We start from the raw sequence: 20,521 nt of genomic DNA on the forward strand, positions 1-20,521 counted from the left end.
CTGGTCCTCTGTCCTTTTTGAGACAACCTCATTCTTAAAACAAAACACTCTATGATTCTGCACAGATTTTGTGGGTGTGTATCATGTGATACAACCCTTGCAAGTTGGGTAACTGCCTAAGTGCCCAGAGGACATGTCATGAATGAACCGAGAACCGGTGTGGTGCCATGGATTGATCTGCAACTGGTAGGTTATTGGGGAGGGGGGGGGAAGTTGGATAATGTCATGAGTACATTAAACTCATTCCTGGAAGGGTGAAAAGCAGATGTGAAACTGTTTGTTTACCAGCAAATTGAAAATTGCAAATCCATATGAAATCAATTCACATGCAGTTTAAATTAGTAATCCTGTTTAATTTAAAGTATAGAGCTAAAATTGGCCTGGCTTGTGGAGACAGGCTTTGCAAAACTATTTTTACAAAACCAGACTTCTTTTCTATGCTTTGTGGGTATTTTTACAAACCTCTGTTCCAATGGTGATTTGACATTCCCACTTTACAGGTGGAGAACTGAGGCTGAGAATTGAACTTTCTGTCTTGTGAATCCAGTTCTGCATCAAATGCACTGTCTGTTGAAGAATACTTCATTCCTGGGTAGCTAAAGTCACTCTCCAAGAAGCCAACGCTTCTGCCTTCTTGCAGTGACTTTACAGAAATCTGTGTCAGGACTATGTCCCTAGGTGAAGACTCTTTGCTAGAATACCAGGTTTGCCACATCTTGGCAAAATGTGTGTCAGATGAATCTCCAGGTGACCCAAAATAATGAGGGCGTAGTTCAGGGTAACCAGGATTGATTGCCTGGCTATCTCTGTGACTATGTGCTATGCGTACATAAGAACATAAGAAGAGCCTTTGGAAATGGAAAAGGTGCAAAAGAGAGCGACTAATATGATTACTGGGCTGGGGCACCTTCCTTATGAGGAAAGGCTACGGCGTTTGGGCCTCTTCAGCCTAGGAAAGAGGCGCCTGAGGGGGGACGTGATTGAGACATACAAAATTATGCAGGGGATGGACAGAGTGCATAGAGAGATGTTCTTTACACTCTCACATAGCACCAGAACCAGGGGACATCCACTAAAACTGAGTGTTGGGAGAGTTAGAACAGACAAAAGAAAATATTTCTTTACTCAGCGTGTGGATGGTCTGTGGAACTCCTTTCCTCAGGATGTGGTGATGGCGTCTGGCCTGTACGCCTTTAAAAGGGGATTGGACAAGTTTCTGGAGGAAAAATCCATTATGGGTTACAAGCCATGATGTGTATGTGCAACTTCCTGATTTTAGAAATGGGCTATGTCAGAATGCCAGATGCAAGGGAGGGCACCAGGATGAAGTCTCTTGTTATCTGGGGTGCTCCCTGGGGCATTTGGTGGGCCGCTGTGAGATACAGGAAGCTGGACTAGATGGGCCTATGGCCTGATCCAGTGGGGCTGTTCTTATGTTCTTATGAGCCTTGCTGGATCAAGCCAAGTGGCCCACCACTTGCCTCTGGGAGCACACAGGCAAAAAGATACCTGTGTTTTGTTGCCATCTGGCATTCAGAGGTAGGCTGAGAGTCTCCTAAGGAAGAGGGAGGGGAATGGCAACCAGATCATAAAGACACTGGAAGGGAAACCAATAGCAGCAGCCTTCTTGGTTTGGGCCTCATGTTACACCCCTTTCTGGTGTGGTACCCAAGGTGGCCCGTCCCCCCTCTAGCTGCGCCATTGTTAGGAAAGCTTGGCTAGAGCCTATTTTAATGTATTTTAATGTATATTTAGGCTTGGCTAGAGCCTATTTTAATGTCCCCCCTCTAACTGCGCCATTGTTAGGAAAGCTTGGCTAGAGCCTATTTTAATGTATTTTAATGTATATTTAGGCTTGGCTAGAGCCTATTTTAATGTCCCCCCTCTAACTGCGCCATTGTTAGGAAAGCTTGGCTAGTGCCTAATTTAATGTATCCTCAGTGCCAGGTGAAGACCTTTTCTTCTCCTGAGTTTTTAGTTTCAGATGAAATTGTTTTATGGTGCTGTTTTACCTGTAATTGTTTTGATTATGCTCGTTTTTCTTTAGATAGTATTATGAGTCACCCTGAGAATAGATTACACTGCAGATTGAAATATATAAATAATGGTTTTGCCTTAAAAATCAATTTTTTCTGAATCTTTTTCTTTTACACAGTAAACCAGGCTTTAAATTAGTGTACTGAATAGAGGATCTCGAACTTTGATTTTAAGAGAGAAGTGCAGAATTAACCCGTTTGAATTAAATCGGATCTCATTTTAAAGTAACTCTTAAAACAACGCTTAAAATTTATTATTATAAATAATAATTATTTTAAAAAAAACTTCTAGTTTAACAAGTTCCATCATGCTTTAATTGAATTTTAAATTTAAAGAATTATATATAAATCAATGTTATCTACTTGCTTCCTTGCCATGGTCTTGCAAAGTTCTCTAGTAGCTTTTTTAACTGATCTTCAGCTAAACCCTTTAACAGTAAGATTTAAGGTAGACGGCATAAGCCTCACTAAGAGTGGGTTGTGTCTGTATGAAGGAATAATACTTCTAGGAAATGTCACTAGTACCAGACTAGACTTGGAGCCCAGGCCTGATTTTGCAATAACGTAGCTGTCTGCAGCATTATAATATCCCTGTAGCGTCCACCAGAAGATGTGTTTTCAGAGGAAGTGCTTGTGAATTCATGGCCAAACTATTTTTGCTCTGGTGCAGGAATTCTAGGACACTGTTACAGACCTGTATGATTCCTTCCAGTTATTTGAGTACTCTCTGTCTACACAAAGTGTATAATGTAGTGCAGGTAGGCTCTCTTTATCCGTGGGTTCATAACCCACAAATTTGACTCAGTGTGGGTTTGGACCCCACGCTGGAGGACCTCGGTCAACCTCCATGACACGACCAGGCGTGCCTTCCAGTTGTGCCTGGAAGGCTTTTTGAGGCCGGTGCATCTGTCTGACCATCATGTATCTTATGACCTCAACTATACTGTTAACTAAGATGTGCAGCATGGAGCTAGACTAGAGTGAAGCCGAAAGATCTTCAGAAAACTTATACATCTGAAAGTGAGGGCTTCAGGGTGAGGGGAAGGATTTGTAAAACTGCTCCTCCTCCCTTACGTTTGCTACCTCTACTACTTTGCTGTCTAGCTGTGGCAGTGATAGTGTTCCTGGTGGTGATGACGATAGTGATGGGAGCTATAATTTTTCCTTCCATGAAATTCTGAATTTCATGCCCTCCTGCTGATTTTGCTTCATGATAGTGTGGCAGTGTCATGAGGCAACTGGATTGAGGACATTGCTTCTTGCCCTTACTCTGGAGTCGTGTATGTGGGGAGGGGGAGAGCATTGTGTCTGTCACTACCGTTTAGTTCCCCTCACACTTTGCTCTTCTTTCCACCCACACATTCAAAATTGTTGACTGCTCTTCCTGATGTCATACCTTAGGAATAGGGTGGTGCAAAGTTCAGGGTGACATTTTAACTCAGTAGTATATGTCACCCCACTAAATTTTTTTTATTGTATATATCCATAAAAGAGGATTGGGCTCTGCTTCCTTTTAAGAGTTGCAAGAGCCTTTTAAGAGTTGCAAAGAAGAAGCGTTTTTGGGTGCTTTGTTTTGCATGGATGAGAAAAATAGTCACCTGTTGAAATACTCTTTTCTTGCACTCATTAAAAGTACATGAGCCCTGTCCTCTTCCACATCAGCAACCACTTTCTCTCTCTTCACCCACTCCACTTGCTCATTCGCTCTAAAAGTAGGTTCTGCCTTTACATATGCTTGGCTATTTGGGCCTGGAATGTAGTACTGTGGGTACCTGGCAGCAAGCAAGAGTACCAACACAGAGCCCAAGCTGGGTGGAAAGTTATAGTACACTTCCCTGATGCACTGAAATCAAATGGCAAGTTATGCTGTAATAGAGCATCCAAAAAGAATGAGCTGTTGGTGGCTGGAGGGAGTGTTTCTGAGCAATGTTTCATTGGTTTCTTTTGGCTTGCATCACAGAAGATGGCGCCATCATTGATTTTATAATGGGATGGCTCTATCACTGAGTCATGAAAGTTGGTTAAGGAAGGTTAAGCAAGAGTGGTCAACGTAAGCCTTTCTGGCATGTAAAACCTCAAACATGCATCTTCCTTCCATTCTAGATTCATAGCCTTCACGATGCTCATTCAGTCTTTCAATGTCTGTGCTAAGAAGGCGTGCTTGAGAGAAGGTTCTGTGTAGATGGGAGAGGTGTCTGCCCTTTTGCCGTATATTGCCATAGCCTGCTCATTCTGCCTGCCTGATACAGCAATTATATAGAAGGCGCTAAAGTACCTAAAGGCTACAGTTTAGTGATTGAGCATATGCTTTGCATACAAAAGGTCCCCAGTTCATTCTCCGGAATTGGGGATGCCATTGAATATCCATTACTGGGAGGCAAACCACAGGAGAGCTCTTTTGACTCTGGATCCTGCTTGTGGACTTTCCTAAGCACCTGGCAAGCCACAGAATGATGAATGATCAACATTTGGTCTGATCCAGCAGAGGTGCTGTTATGCTTATTAAAAGTACTCAAAGTGCTTTGCTTATGTTTTCTTGTTGTAGTCTTCATAAGGATACTGTAACACAGATGGACTATTATCCCCTTACTGCAGGTGTGTGGCTTGAGGCTGAGCAAGAAGTGTCTCTGCTTCCCTCGGAAATTCATGGCAGAGGCAATATTCATAATGGCTTCTTCTTCATTTGTAGCTTGGTCTCTTCATCACTGTACAACATTGGTTCTTCTTATGTTCTTAACTGGAGACAGAAGAGAGGCCAAGGTGTGAAGCATCTTCGGGGAATTGCTTATTGCCCTGAGATCACAATGATTGTGTAATTTTGTGTGAATGGATTGTAGTGAAATCTGGTTTTGCCGTATGGCTCTTGAGAATCAACACTGATTATATTTTTAGACATAAAACTGAAAGCATGACAAACTTGCAGAGAGGCCCTTTCCTGATTTAAGACCAAAAAAAGTGTCCTTTGGATCACCAGATGGGGAAGCTCAACAAAAATGTCTGCATTTTTTCTACACATAGGTACCTGTTGTCAGTCAGGCCGTTAACTGTTGTGTATTAGTTTTTGAGGCTGCTTACGGATTTTGTTATATTATGCCAACTATCTAGTTCAGTTCTTTTCTTGCAGCTTTTTTAAATCTTTCAGTGTTTGCAGGGCAGTCTCAAAACTAGTTGCCTTTTCCCAAAATACTTACCTTTACATCTCTCTTGGCTGTGATTTTTTTCTTCTTTGCTTTTCCAACTGATATAATGTATTATGTCTAGTTCTACTAATGTTGACATGGGATTCGTGTGTGTGTGCGTGTGTGCGTGTGATGGCAAAATAACACAGTGAGATTGTGGACGTTCTCTATCATATTCCAATAAGATAGGCTTAGAGAATTTTTAGTCTGCAGTATGAGATGTATCTTGGTGAACCCTGTGGTTCTATTGATACCATGATTTCTATAGAAAGTTCTTAAACCTCATAGCCATTCACTGTGATGAATATTACCCAGATGCTTACATGATTAACTTGCTGAACTAGTTCTAGCTTGCAGCAACAAGTTTTCTGTACTACAAGGGTGTTTCACATGCAGTGTGGAAAATGGACGCTTGGTTCTCTGGATAAAAAGAGAGGTGATTCCCCAGTCTTACTCCATCTGTTCTTATCACCAAGTCAGTTTAAAATGCATGCGGTTTCCTGCTGCAAAGCTGTCTTTGTTCCAAAACCTTAATCAGATTTCCAGGATCCCCTCTATTGACAGTTCAACCTTTCTTTGACAGGACCTAAAATAGATGCACAATCCTGGCAGATTAAAATTCCACCTGTCCTCCAGGAAATCTCAGCTCTTCTTTAAATGAGGAAGGAAAAGCCTTTCTTACAAGGTACAAAACAGACAGCTACTGTTTGTGAGCAACTGCTCTTTAGGACATGATGTCTACTGTTTGCATTGACAAGATGAGTGAGCAGATTTGGTTGGGGGGATAGGATAGCATCTTGTGAGTTGTTTATAGTTCCTGTTTATTACATTGGCAGGACTATCTGGACAGGTTTTTGCTGGATCTTCCCTGGGGACAGGAAGGCTTTTGTCTTGCCCAATGACTTATCTCAGGTCATTCAGAAGAGAAACTTGGACCCTTAAGGGAAAACAAATGCTTTTCCTGTGTAAACTCTCACCCTAGGTCTCTGGCAGCTAGACCAGGGTTTGGTTCTGAAGATCAATATAAATCATAGTTTATTTGGTTGTGATTGCTGCCTAAGCCTGCACATTTCCTTCTCCTTCCCCCTTCTCTTCTCTCTCTCTCTCTTCTTTCTCTTCCTTGGTTAAAAGTACAGTTCTGCAACCCATCTGAACCCAGAGCAGCTCTATAAGTCCGATTTGCAAACCATGGTTTAACAAGCAGTTGAAATGGGAGTTCAAGCTCAGTGTCTAATGCTGGTTTCATGCTGGGCATACACAGGTAAAATATAGCTTTGGTTTTAGATGAGCTGTGAAGCTGTGATCTAAATAAACCATAATGCTGACATCGCAGCTGAGGGAGGGTGCAGGCTCAGTTATGTTCATTAACAAATACACCTTCCCTCCCCCCCCAATTCTGAATCTACCAAAGTGTATAGTCTGTACCACCAATTACTCTGGTTGCCAAAGTATGATACGGCAACTGGGAGTTCGGCAGTTGTCGGGTGAGATTCTTGCTGCTTTTGAGCATCTCTCAGCCAGAAGCAAAGTGAGGGGTTGACCTCTTCCCCCTCTCAGTTCCTCTGTGTGTATCAGAAGACTTGGGAAAGCAACCCAAATAGTGTGTATTATCATTTCTGTCCAAAATGTATGGGCCCCTGCTAAGAAGAATCTAGCACCTGAGTTGCACAAGATTTTACACAGATACTCTTGGACATGATCCTGTTCTGCTGTTTGGATTTTTCAGTGCCTCATAGCAGGGTCAGGCCTGGTTAGTACTTGGATGGGAGACAGCCCGGGAATACCGGGTGCTGTAGGCTTATACCATAGTCTTTCGAGACCTAAGGTTGCCAACCAACAACCAAGTACCGTATTGTTTGATCTGACCCTAAAACCTGTTCTCTCCGCATTTTGAGTTGCTCAATGAAACGTATTATTCAGCTGCTACAGAACACTGTGCACTTGGGGTGAAATTTTTGCCCCGTATTTTGGACACAATTTGTTTTCTGTTTAGCATTGTTAAGTCTTTGAATCACAAATGTCAGAGGTCAGAAAGGAAGTTGAGTAATTATTTCTGCAGTGTCTATTTTCTGCTTTTCCTATTTAATGTTGAGAAATTATTTCATGTTCTTCAAATAGGATGCTGAGAGAGTCGGCTATTAAAGTTGATCACAGATAAATGTCAGTTATATAGAAAAAAATCTAGCAGAAGAAGATGATTAAAGCAAGGCTCTTTTTTACTGCTAGCTTTTGTAAGTCAGCATAATAACGAATATTTTTTTTCTGTTTCAAAAGGCCAAATTATGTGCATGTGGAGAGTGCACCACAAATCAACCATCATTTGATACACACAAATATTTATATGTTGTTATCATTGCAATGATATGGCCAGGAAAATATTTGTTATTGCTGTAATAATAGTAGGTATAAGGTAGATAGGCTTGTTAGGTGTATTTAATTCGCATTGCTGCTGCTAACCAGCTCTTTGCAATGCTGCTAGTCACTTTCATTTATTGGATTAGGCTCAGTCAATTCTGTGTGACAATTAAAAATGAAAGTTGTGAAGAGAGGACAAGCTGCTTCAGAGCTGACTGCTGAGGTGGTGTAGCATCACCTGCAAACTTTATAGGAGTTGCCTCTTGTCTTTCATACCGAAGATTAAACTAAGGGGTGGAAACAAGCAGCAGTGATTTAAAAGTCATTTCCATTTCCAAGGATTAAGTTTACTTTGTAGTAGTAATTAGCCAGCTTGCTGGATAGTGCTGGAGAGTAAGGCGTGATGTTTTGGCTTCATTAAGCATTGCTATAATTTAGGAGAGGAAACTGAACGCTTTCAACATGCGCTGCCTCTGACGCATCCTTGGTATCACCTGGCAGGACAAAGTTCCAGACAACACAGTCCTGGAATGAGCTGGAATCCCTAGCATGTATGTATGCACTGCTGAAACAGACGCCTGCGCTGGCTTGGTCATGTCGTGAGAATGGGCGATGGCCGGATCCCAAAGGATCTCCTCTATGGAGAACTCGTGCAGGGAAAGCGCCCTACAGGTAGACCACAGCTGCGATACAAGGACATCTGCAAGAGGGATCTGAAGCCCTTAGGAATGGACCTCAACAGGTGGGAAACCTTGGCCTCTGAGCATCCCGCTTGGAGGCAGGCTGTGCAGCATGGTCTCTCCCAGTTTGAAGAGACACTTGCCCAACAGACTGAGGCTAAGAGGCAAAGAAGGAAGGCTCACAGCTAGGGAGACACACCAGGAACAGACTGCACCTGCTCCCAGTGTGGAAGGGATTGTCACTCCCGAATTGGCCTCTTCAGCCACACTAGACGGTGTTCCAGAACAACTTTTCAGAGTGCAATACCAGAGTCTCCCGAGACTGAAGGATGCCAATGACGGAGTATGTAAAATGTGTTCCGCAATACCCAATTTTTTTAAAATTACTTTTTAAATGGCTGACATATGAGCAGGACTTGGACTTGGACTGGAATATGCGTTAGTTTTATGCAACACCTCAAAGTTGAAACAAGCTTACCTGATTCCCTGGTGAATCTGGAGAATAAAAGTAAAGGTATGTTGAGAGGCTATGCTGACCTTCTGTTTGTGAAATTAGTTGGACATTTAATGTACCTACTGGAGCATTATGGTGCATGAACTAATGGTGCATGGACCGGAAGGACATCCTTTTTGGAAGGATGTCCAAAAGGGCTGGTTTGGCATTAATTAGAGCGCTGTGTCCTCTTTGGGATACTGTAGCCTGCAGCAGAGTTAAGCCTTCTGGAAAGGGAGGGCATATCCAAAGAAAATACACTGACTTCTTATTTTTTTGCTCTTTATTAATGTCTTTGAACAGTTCCACTTACAGCCCAATCCTATCCTGTGCTGGAACAGGCAAACTGGCTGGCTTGTGCTGTTTCCATCACAGGGTTGGGGCTGGCTGCAGCACAACCCGCAACAAGGAGGCTAGCGCAAACTTACCAGGCGCTGCACTGGAGGCTGAAGTCATGGGCCATGCACCATACATCTGTATACCAGCCTGCCTTCTGCACTGGCGCAGACACCTCTGGGCAGGCGCAAAATTTCTAATTTGTCCATGTTGGCATCCTTCAGTCACGGAAGACTATGGTATCACGCTCAGAATGGTGGTTCTGGAACAGAGTGTCCTCTCCAGTGCGCAAAGCCTGGGTAAAATAGATATGGAGGACAGACTGTTACCCATGCAGCAAATCCCCCCTCTCCACGTCGCTGAAATGGTCCAATGGAAAGGCAGAAGCCAATATGGTTGGTTCCAGCGGCGTCGCAGGAGTTGCCAGAACGTGACTGTGTTCAGCCATGAACTGCCTCAGGGACTCCGGCTCCGGATTTTGCCTCGAGGTTGACTCCTGAAGCCTCTTCCATAACTGGATGTAGCTATAAGGCAGTGGAAGTTTGGGATCAGAGTTTTCCTTCTCTCAGATGAGCTGCCTTCCCAGGCTGACGAGTCCCATCTACCCGGTGGCTGTTTAGTCGCCGCTTACGACAAGTACAGCCAAACTGAGGGCCTATTCTTATCTCCCAGCCCCCAGGGGAGTCTAATTTGTAGAAGGAAGAAAAATTGGGAAGTTGCAGACTTTAAAGGCAAACCTGGTTACTTTTGAAATCTGCATAGCTAGATTGCAATGACTTTAAAAAAAATTGAAGATAGTGTCCAAGGATGTGCTAAAGGAGTTTGCACCACTTTAAATCACTTGCTCTCTTTTAGAAGCATGCTGGAAATCCATACTCCCAGATTCAAGTGGCTTACATTCTTAGGTAAAACATACAAAATAAAGGATACAAAGTGTCATGCTATGCTCAAAGGACATGATTTGCACAAAATAAGTAATTGGCACTTTTATTCCGTCACAGGTTGATCTGCACATGTAATGTGTTAATATTTTTGCTCTTGGTCCAGTTTTCACAAGAATGTTGTTACAACCGCAACCTCAGCAGAATTTAGATTTTAAGAGCAAGTGTTTCCTTCTGGCTTCCTCTCTCTCTTTTCATCTTTGCTTTAAGCTTCTGGTAACCCCTGCTCCAAAGTGGCTGTTTGAAGAAAATGAGGGAGATTTTCAGTGTAAGAAAATGGGTCGGGAGGGCGGGGAGTCCTAACCCCTTTCTCTCAGCCTACCACTATTCCAGGCTGAATCAGGACATCTACAACTTCATTTTTACGTCATAGTGGCTCTTCTGCCTTACTTCCATTATTCAGCCTGCCAATTGATGGGTTTCATGTAATGTGTGGTTTTGTGCTTCCTTTCCATTGTGCTCTGTGCTTTCTTCTCTGCTTCCTCAATATGTGCCACTCTTGCTGTGTGGGGCACTTACTGCTCTTCTAGCCCATTCTTTTACACCCCCCCCCCCAACCAGTCAGTCCCTCTTAACCATGAGTTGCACAGATGTGCTGGAAGACATGAAAATTGCCAATTTGACAGTGCTGTTGAAAAGTTCTTTATTTCAGCAGTGAAAACACTCTGGCAATGTTGTTTGCTTTGATATAAACATGAGAAAAGGAACTCCCTGTAAAAATGATGCTCCATATGTTTTAATGCTATTCTAAATTGTTTGCATACTGATGTTTGTGGCTCTAAAAATAGGCAACACAAAGGCCCTGAGAGATCGCTGGACTTCCTGCTGAACCTTCCTTAGAAATCAAGACTGTTTTAGTACATTTATATGCTACCTTCTTTCTGTGGTGGAACTCAAGGCAGCAAATAAGATGTTGCCAGGCAGATTCGCAATCAGGCACTGACCAGACTCGCATCCACTTAGTGTCAGAAAGGTGACTGTACCATATGACTAGGGACCATACCTTGGGACCACGTCTCCTTGAAAATCTCAGCTTTAATTTAAACATAATGTATTTAGGGCACAATCCTAACCTTGTGTTAGGCGGGTGCAAGTCCTGTGCCATAAAGCACGCTTGCGCCTCCTCAGGAGCAAGCCGCACCAGTGCACAGAGGTGCTGTGAAACACGGAGGCTGCAGCCTCTGTGGTGGCTTGTGCCAGGAAGCCTGCGTTGGCTGAGCTCGGCCAGCACAGGGGTTTAGGGAGGGTAGGGAGGAGGTGTGATGGAGGCATTCCAGGGTGGGGGGAGGGCGGGAAGGCAGGGAATGGGAGGCGAGGCTGGGACCCAGCAGTTATGCCAGATCCCAACCCCATTCCCTGAGCAGTGTGGAGCGGCTCCGAGCTGCTGAGTTCTCCTTGGACGTATGTCACCTCCTGAAGTGGCGCAGGTCCAAGGAGATCCATTGGGACTGTGGTGGATTACCCAGGGGTAAGGGGAAGAGTTTCTCCTTGCCTCCGGTTGAGCCAATTTCTGGCCCCAATCTTGTGCTAGATACAGCGCAGGCCTCAACTGTTCCAGTGCAGGATATGATTGCGCTGTTAATTAATTAGCTTGACTCTGTCATATGGATGGTGCTAAAAAATTTTCCTGCTTAAAGATGTGACTTCTGGCCATGGCAGCGCTTCCTGACTAATGACATCACTTCCATTGAGTCCCAACAGATCGTCATTCTAAAAAGTGGGTCCCGGTGCTAAAATGTTTGAAAAGGACCGAGTTATAGTATAGGGGGAAAACAAGTTAAGTTTTTGTTTTGTTTTTTTAAACCTGTTAGGAACATCAGAAGGTTGTCTTATGATGGACCAGTGGTCTGACTGTAGCCATTTAGCCAGTGTTGGCTATACTAACTGGTAATGACTCACCTTCATTTTCCCTGCCACCAAAGCAGCCACTATTCTTAGGAGAGGCTGGAGAGTTTTCGTTTTTTCATATTTTTTTCAGGTGCAAACTGAAGAATTGTTCATAGATTTCTCAGATAAATAGCTTACCTCTTAAAGCAGGGGTCTCCAAACCCCAGCCCAGGGGCCAGATGCAGCCTGTGGCAAACCTCTGTCAGCTCACAGCCAACCTTTGGTCCCTTGTGAGTCTCTGGCCCACTCAACTGAACACGACTAGAGCTGTACCCTGGTCGTGTCTGGAGAGTGTTCTGAGTGTCCGAAGAGTGTTCTGCTCACAACCTCAGAGCTCCTTCCCAAGGCCTGAAAACATCACTTCCTGGCTTTCCCAAAAAGCGAAGTAACTTTTTGTGTGCTCTGAAGGCTTTCTGAGGGTCAGAGAGGCCTCCCAGGCCCTCAGAACATGCTCCGGGTGTTGCCTGCGATGTGCTGGGTTTGAGGTGCTTACTCCTGTAAGTAAGTAAGCAAGCTGTTTTAGAGGTGGGGGAATGGGGGTCCATTTGAGTGTGTGCTTTATGTCTGTGGTGTGTGTTGGTGCTTGGAGAAATCCTGGAAACTTTCCTGTAATGTGCTGGTTCTGAGATATTTACTCCTGTACATTTAAGAAAGCTGCTTGTGCTGTGGGGAAATGGGAGTCCATTTACGTGTGTGCTTTATTTCTGTGGTATGTATTGGTGCTTGGAGAAAACCTAGAAATTTGAACCCATTCTTTTGTTTACTCATTCAACTAAGTTCTATCGCTAATGTATTTATTGAAATTCTGGTTGGCAACCTTCAGTCTCGAAAGACTATGGTATAAGCCTACAGCACCCGGTATTCCCAGGCAGTCTCCCATCCAAGTACTAACCAGGCCTGACCCTGCTTAGCTTCCGAGATCAGACGAGATCGGGCACGTGCAGGGTGCCATTTAGAATATATATATTCTAATATATATATATAGAACCATCAACACTGTGCCAGATATTTGTTATCTTTATATATAACAAATATATATATTTGTTATGATATTGTTATATTTTGAACCATCAACACTGTGTAATTTTTTTAAGAGTTTATTTAGCACATTTCACATGGAAATACAGTTGAGAATATGGAGCTGTCTTGTACCCAAATACCCCTGCTAATTGGGTAAGAGGCACTTTTTCAAGTGGGTGCTCCTTTTTTTAGCAGGGGGAGAGTAACTGGCCCACCTCACCCCAGCACTGTCTGTTCTAGTGGCTGTCTGCTGGTATTCATTTGCATCTTTTTAGATTGTGAGCCCTTTTGGGACAGGGAGCCATTTAGTTATTTGATTTTTCTCTGTAAACCGCTTTGTGAACTTTTAGTTGAAAAGCGGTGTATAAATACTGTTAATAATGTTAATAATAAATACCCCAGGTCTCAGTTCAGATTGCTGCTTGGGCTAGCAATTATTCCTGCATGACTTGCACACCTCTGATATGTTCAGGAATTCAGGTCCTGATATCTTTAAAGGCAAGCTTGCATTGTAGCAGTGTCCAACAAAATGCTCATGGCCTTGAGAGCAACATTCCCTCCGAATGCTATGCAAATGCTGTAAATAAGAGAACTGAATGGCTGGCGGCACATTCTTGAACCAGTGATGTCTTGTTTCCTCAGGTAACATGCATGTTTCACTAGCTGAAGCCCTGGAGGTTCGTGGAGGACCATTGCATGAAGAAGAAATATGGGCTGTATTGAATCAGAGTGCCGAAAGCCTTCAAGAGTTGTTCCGAAAAGGTAAGGACTTAGCAGTGCTTTCTGGGCTGTAACCAGCGATTTTGGGGAAAGTGTGTGTGGTGGGGGCAGGCTGAAGATTTTCCTGTATATTGTAGCAGGGAGAGTAGAAAAGAGAGTTGAGAGCTTTATTGCAGGTAGGCACGATCTGGTACCTGACTACATGATCTGATACATTGAAAGCTATTCAACTTATTGAATATTGTCTAAAATTAAGATTTTATTTTAATACAATGAAACTAAGGAACTTGTGAGTCATTCTAGTGTCTTTGCATTCCCCCCCTCAAAAAAAAAAAACCTATCAAAATGCTCCCCCATTTTTGCCACCAGCAAATATGAGGGTAGGAGATTTTGGCTCTGTTATAGACTACTGCTATATATTTCCCATATAACCATGAGTAAAAAGGCTGATTCAGTGGTTCTCAGACTTTTTAGCACTAGGACCCACTTTTTAGAATGACGATCTGTCAGGACCCACCAGAAGTGATGTCATTAACCTGGAAGTGATGTCATTGCTGGCAGTTACATCATCAAGCAGGAAAATTTTTAACACCCCCATATGACAAAATCACATCAATTAAGTCAGCAAATTAAAAGTTTACAATAAGTATAACTTTAAAAATTTATTTAAAATAAAGAAGAACCCTCCTAACACTTCTAAGTTGTTGCCGATCTGTTTAAGAAAAAATTCCCCAAACATCCCAAAGGTTGCAATTCTGTCCACAGTTACCTGGGAACAAGCCCCATTGACTACATGGTTAAAAGCATATGCATAGTAGCCTGTTAAAAGTACAGGTCTGTAACATTTCCCCAATGCAGTCACACACCATGGGAGCATCAACATCAAAAATGGTAGCATTTTTACTGTATTAAAAATAAAATACACATTGAAATGAATGGGGACCCACCTGAAATTGGCTCATGACCCACTTAGCGTGCCCCAACCCACAGTTTGAGAAACACTGGGCTAGATATTTAATTATGTTTATGTAGCAGATCTGTAATATGCCTGAGCGGCCCAGTATCCTGCAAGCCAGTCCTCCTCCTTATTAGGCTATGGGCCTGAGTACAGTATAGTAGTCCTAACAGCAGTGTAGACAACTGCATTGATATATTTGATTTATCAGCATTGTGAAACACTGAACTGAAGACACAGTCATGCTTTTTAAGTTCCAAAGTGTTTGGAATGCCAGCTTTGTGATGACATATTTGGCGCCACATCAAGGAGTAAAAAGCCTGGGGCGGTCTCTCTGTCTGCTCCCAACTTCTTAGTACAATTACTTAGTCTCAAAGGTCAGGTTTTATTGAAGTCTCCCTCCCCCCCCCCCAAAAAAAAAAAAAAAATCAATCCCTTGTGTGAGTGCACAACTGAAACATGTTTAGGAGGAAAACTTCTTTCTGCCAATAAACACAATTGTGTGTGTGTGCATAATTTGTTTTGCTCACTCACCAATGTGAGAAATAGGAACCATTTCCTTTTGCTTTCCCTTCTCATTTAGCTGTGATCACTTTTCTTTCTCACTTCACTTAGGGCGCAGTCCGAACCCTTTATGTCAGTGCTTTCCAGCACTGGCATAGCGGTGCCAATGGGGCATGTGCTGCATCCTGCAGTTGGGTGTCACTCACGGAGGCCTCCTCAAAGTAAGGGAATGTTTGTTTCCCTTACCTCAGAGCTGCATTGCCCTTATGTCAATGCTGGAAAGCGCTGACATAAGGGTTTAGGATTGCGTCCTTAATGGCCCGATCCTATGGGCATTCTATTACAGGGCAACTTCAGTTCTGCTGTTGTGAAAGGCTCCGCGATGGCATGAACATCTTGCTGCTGTCAGGCCATTTTGAATCGTCGAGGCTTTGCCTAATGTTGATCCGCATGGCTGCCTGGTAAATAGGCAGCAGGGGTGGTTCATGGGCACAGAGGTTTGGGGGCATTTTGAGGGAGGGAGTGGATTCCAGCAGCAGCAACTTGCAACAGGGTCCTATCCCTTCTTTTCCATGCTGCCTTGCCCCCTTTCTTTCCTCAAACTTATGCCAGCTACAAAGCTTGTGCGAGTCTGAGGAGAGCCATAGGTGGCCAGAAGGCCTACCCCAGAGAAGTAAAACAATATTGCACCTGCATCATGGACAATAGCGGGGGATAGAATTAGGTTGTTAATTGCGTAAGTATAATTCAGTTCTGAAGGAAGATGATTATACCAGATGAGGCAGCGAGAGACATTTTGTTAGATCCTGCATCTGCTTAGGACAGTAGTTCCCAAACTGTGTACTGCAGCTACCAAGGGCACTGGGGTGAATTCACAGGGGTGCCACAGGATGTCCCTGGTAGCATTTTCTTCCTGGCTCTCTTGGGAACTGCCAGCTTGAATAGCGCAAGATCTTGAATGATCCAAGGTGGTAACATCTGGGAAGAAGAATTCGCTGTGAAAGAAGGGTGCCATGACCACAGTAAAATTTGGAATCTGCTAACTTAGAAGAATTGTGTGGAAGAAAGTTTAACATTGTTATTACAGCATGGAATTGTAACCATAGTACCCTGGGGTGAGAAGAGGGAAGTTCAGGAGGACAATGGCACCAAAGTAAGGAGTTTAACACATCCAACCTCTGCACCATGGTCCCAACCGGGTCCCCGCGCAATGGCTATTTTTACTTTAAGTAAAACCTCCAACAAGACTTTGATGCATTTTAACATCTAGTTTGTCCCTAATTTTCATATATCAGCATTTTCTCTAGAGTACTTTGCTGGAATTGCCCTGATGATGTGGTAAGTGTTCTCTGCCCTTTCATCTTACAAAAACAGAGCTTTATTAATGAAGTAATGAAAATGAAAATTAATTAAGTAAACGAAACGGGGATTCTGAAATCACAGCATGGAGCAATGTTTTGTCTCTGTGCGTGTGTTACTTGAAAGATAGAACTCAATGACAAATCTTGCACAATGTTATTGGTATTGATTAGTCACTCTGGAGAGGTTTTACAACACCAACTGTGAGCCTGCAGCTATTGGCAGGATGGGAAAAGGAAATGTTATACTGCATGCACTTCCCTTCAAGCTTATGAAGTTCTTCAGTATGCTATTTGGCTCAAGTGTTCCAAAAACATGTTTACCATGGTAATCATCTTGAAATTCACTCCTAAGTACATGAACTAGAAGTACTATGGCACTCTGGAGATGAGCTCCAGGTGCATGAATGAAACATTTTTTATGGGTTTGGGTTGGCATGCCGCTGCTCCAGTTTTGCGTGCGGCCAGGGCTTTCCATGAGGAGTTAGGGCCTGCCACATCAACAAATTGACGTGTCCACTAGATGGAAACTGGCCATCCTCATGAACCTTTGATGGCTTATTAATGCTTATTTTGGTATGCCTGTTCTACAGTAGACTACACAATACATAATGCCATTTTTGATGGGTATAGGTTGCCTCTTTTGAGTTTGATGCACAGAGGCCCCTGGATAGATGAGACCTTCAAACATCTGGAAGTTGGGAGTCAACTAAACAGGCCCATCGTCTTACCTGCCCATCTTCCCCAGTGTATGCAGGTATTCAGTCTGCACAAACTCTTCTCTGTGACCCTGAGGGTTTTCTTCGTTCTCAGAAATGGTACAGAATGGAGGAATTCTTAACCCTCTGGTCAGCAGCTCATTCTTAATAGTAGCCAAATTGAACAAGGGCAGCAACATCAGGTCTGCCCACTGACTAACTCCTGCACTAAACAAGACGTCAGCAAATGACATTTTAGCCCCTTCTCCCCCAAAAAGACCAGTAGCAGCTTTGCAATGTTCAGCAGTATGCCCATTGGTGATAGAGTAGCACATGTGTGGAAGTACACTACACCATTACATCAGGAACGTTTTTTTCTGTTTTTTTTTTTTTTTTTTTTGCAGCAGGCCTCCTTTGTCTAGATGCGATTCTCCTATTTCTTTCTTTTGCTTCCTTTTTCCTTTAGAGCCATACTATTTACTGTTACTTAGCATCCTAGTTTTGATGTGAAAGTGCTCCAATTGAAATGTTAACCTCCAATTACAGCTTTGTTCTCTTGTTGAAAACGTGCCTGGTTTTGTTTCAAACTTGAAGCCACTTCAGACACTACAAATTCTCTATTTGGAAGCACTCATAGACTGCCACCTGTGAACATATCTTGCTCTCTGGAAGTCAGTGCAGCATATTTTGGGGGAAGTCTCCATAAAGTTTAACTTCTCAATACTTGTACGTGCAGGGAAATGGATGGACTGTACATGCAGTTGACATGATCTCCATGTGGCTTCCAAATGTTTAACAATCAGTCTCCAAGAGAGTATCCTATGACATAGTTTGGCTCTGTTCTAAGCTTTCTCGCAAGCTTCATGATCCTCAGTAGAATTAGGAGGATCAGAGAACGGTGCTAATTTTCCCGAATTGTTTGTGAGAGTGCCCTTGAGCTAACAGAACACTTGCTTAATACTGGTTTCTAAGATTGAAATGATAAGAACAAAGCCACTTCTTGCCCTGCTGAGATTCCCAGGCAACACCTCATGAACAATGGGGTCAGGAATATCTGATGCTTACAATGTGGCTCGTAGCCAAATATTGATGGTTTACATTATTGTATTAATTTGTGCATTTTTCTGAGATATAAGGAGCACAGCAGAATATTTGGAACCCCCTACTGCTGACTTGTAAGGGAGTTTCTTTTGCTGCCCCTTTTGACTCAAGCACACTCTGAGAACTGCATGTCTAAATTAATAGTACAGGGTGGATCCCATATCCATGGATTCAGTTATCCAGCTCCCCTCACCTCCGGAGCCAGTGGTGTTGTGGTCAAGTGTGTCAAACCCCAGGTGTATCTTGGTCTTGGTTCCTGTTCAGCTATGAAGTTATGGTGAGGGCTCGATCGTAGAATCATAGAATCCTAGTGTTGGAAGGGACCTAAAAGGTCATCCAGTTCAACCCCCTGTCTGTAGCAGGCAATCCTCATAGAGCATCTGGAGCAGTTGCTCTTTAAACAGAGGGTCGACAATCTCCAGTTAGGGAAAATCCGCCACCTTCCTTGGCAATCTGTTCCACTGCCTAACTATCCTTACCATTAGGAATTTTTTCCTGATCTCCAATTGGAATCTCTTTTTTTGCAGTTTGTACCCATTGAACCTACTTTCAGAGGCAGTTGAGAACAAATTTGTTCCTTCTTCCATATGACAGCCCTTCAGGTATATGAAGAGTGCTATCATATACCCTCTCAGCCTTCTCCAGGGTCAACATACCAAGTTCCCCCAACCTTTCTTTGTAGGGCTTGTCCTTCAGCCCTCTGATCATCCTTGTTGCTTGAACCTGCTCCAGTTTGGCTGCATCTTTCTTAAAGCGAAGTGCCCAGAATTGGACGCAGTATTCCAGGTCAGATCTGACCAATGCACAGTGAAGCGTTGAGAAGACCACAACTTCTCATGACTTGATCATTGAGCCAATGTGGTATAGTGGCTAAAGGACTAGAAATAGAAAGACCCAAGTTCAAATGTCTTCAAGCCATGAAACTCACTGTTGCACCATGCACTAGTCACTCCCTTTTAGCCTAACCCAGTGTTTTTCAAACTGTGGGTCAGGACCACTCTTCTGACTTTATTCAAGGCGGTTTACATAGGCAGGCATATCTAAATCCCTCAAGAGGATTTTTACAATTATAGAGGTTCTTTCTTTCGAGAACCAACAACATGTCAGAATGGATCTTCCTGGTTTGGTCTCACTTCTGGCCTCCAGTTCTCCCACGCAGGCTGACAAGCAGCTCCATCTCTCACATGGAGGGCAGCCAAGATGCTTCTTGCTCACACCAAGAGCAGGTGGAATCACTCAGCTGGGCTTGTCAGCTACTTAAAGGTCTCGCCATTCTCAGACGTTCAGGGAACTGCCAGTGTCCTCGAACTGGCGACCTTCTGATTATCTTTGGGCTAACGGAGGCTCTACCCTCTAGACCAGACCTCCTATATTATTTTTATAATAAAATAAAAATATTTTTAATATATTAGACTTGATGCTGCCACGGCATGTGACTGCATTTGGGGAAATGTGACAGATTTGTACTTTTAACAGGCTACTATGGATATGCTTTAAACAATGATAGTAAATGGAACTTAATCCTGGAAAAGTGTGGGTAGGACTGCAGCCTAGGATTGTTAAACAGCTTCCTGCTTGATGATGTCACTTCTGGTCATGACATAACTTCCGGTGGGCCCTGACAGCTTCCGGTGGGCCCTGATAGATTCTCATTCTAAAAAGTGGGTGCCGGTGCTAAAAGTGAGAGCCACTGGCCTAACCTACCTTATAGGGTAGTTGTGGGGACTAAAGGAAGGGTAGGAGCTATGTATCTAGCCCTGAGCTCCTTGGAGGAAGGGCAGGACAGATATGTGAACAATTCAGGATGGCCTTTTTTATCTGTAGGTTCAAAACCCATGGATTTGACTTACCTCAGATTCTAAACCCACAGTGGATGGCTCCACCTGACCTCCTGGACACCTCTGGAAACACCTTCCAGTGAGTCTGGGAGGCTTTTTGAGGCCTGGAAAGGCTGTTCATGGCTTTTCTGGGCCTTAGAATACTTCTGGGTGCAACAGGAAGATGCTTCCAGTCATGTCCAGGAGGTCAGGTGGGGCTCTCTGCTGTGGGTTTGGAACCTGAAGTGAGTCAAATCCATGGGTTGTGTCGGGAGGTCATGTGAGTGTCCTGACCCAGTGGATTCTGCAGGTTTCGGCATCCACAGGGGTTCCGGGAAGGGAATTCCCATGGATGTCAAGGGTCAACTGTAAATAAAAAGGAGTAATTCAGGGCCAAATCCTATCCAGTTTTCCAGCTGGTGCAGCCGTGCCAGTGGGGCA

At 43.6% G+C, this 20,521-nt stretch overlaps 1 protein-coding gene and 1 pseudogene across 1 annotated transcript in view; one reads left to right on the forward strand and one right to left on the reverse strand.

Annotated features, from left to right (window-relative positions):
• Positions 1 to 20,521, forward strand: part of PTPN13 (protein tyrosine phosphatase non-receptor type 13) — a 159,943-nt gene that overhangs the window by 22,367 nt on the left and 117,055 nt on the right. The window contains exon 2 of the mRNA XM_066632158.1: positions 13,570 to 13,689. Within this exon, the coding sequence (XP_066488255.1) occupies positions 13,575 to 13,689 (115 nt within the window). The 5' untranslated portion in view covers positions 13,570 to 13,574. The remainder of the gene's footprint in view (positions 1 to 13,569; positions 13,690 to 20,521) is intronic.
• Positions 12,751 to 12,872, reverse strand: LOC136656161 (5S ribosomal RNA; annotated as a pseudogene).

This window comes from Tiliqua scincoides, chromosome 6, assembly GCF_035046505.1.
Source record: "Tiliqua scincoides isolate rTilSci1 chromosome 6, rTilSci1.hap2, whole genome shotgun sequence".
NCBI classification, from domain to species: Eukaryota; Metazoa; Chordata; class Lepidosauria; order Squamata; family Scincidae; genus Tiliqua; species Tiliqua scincoides.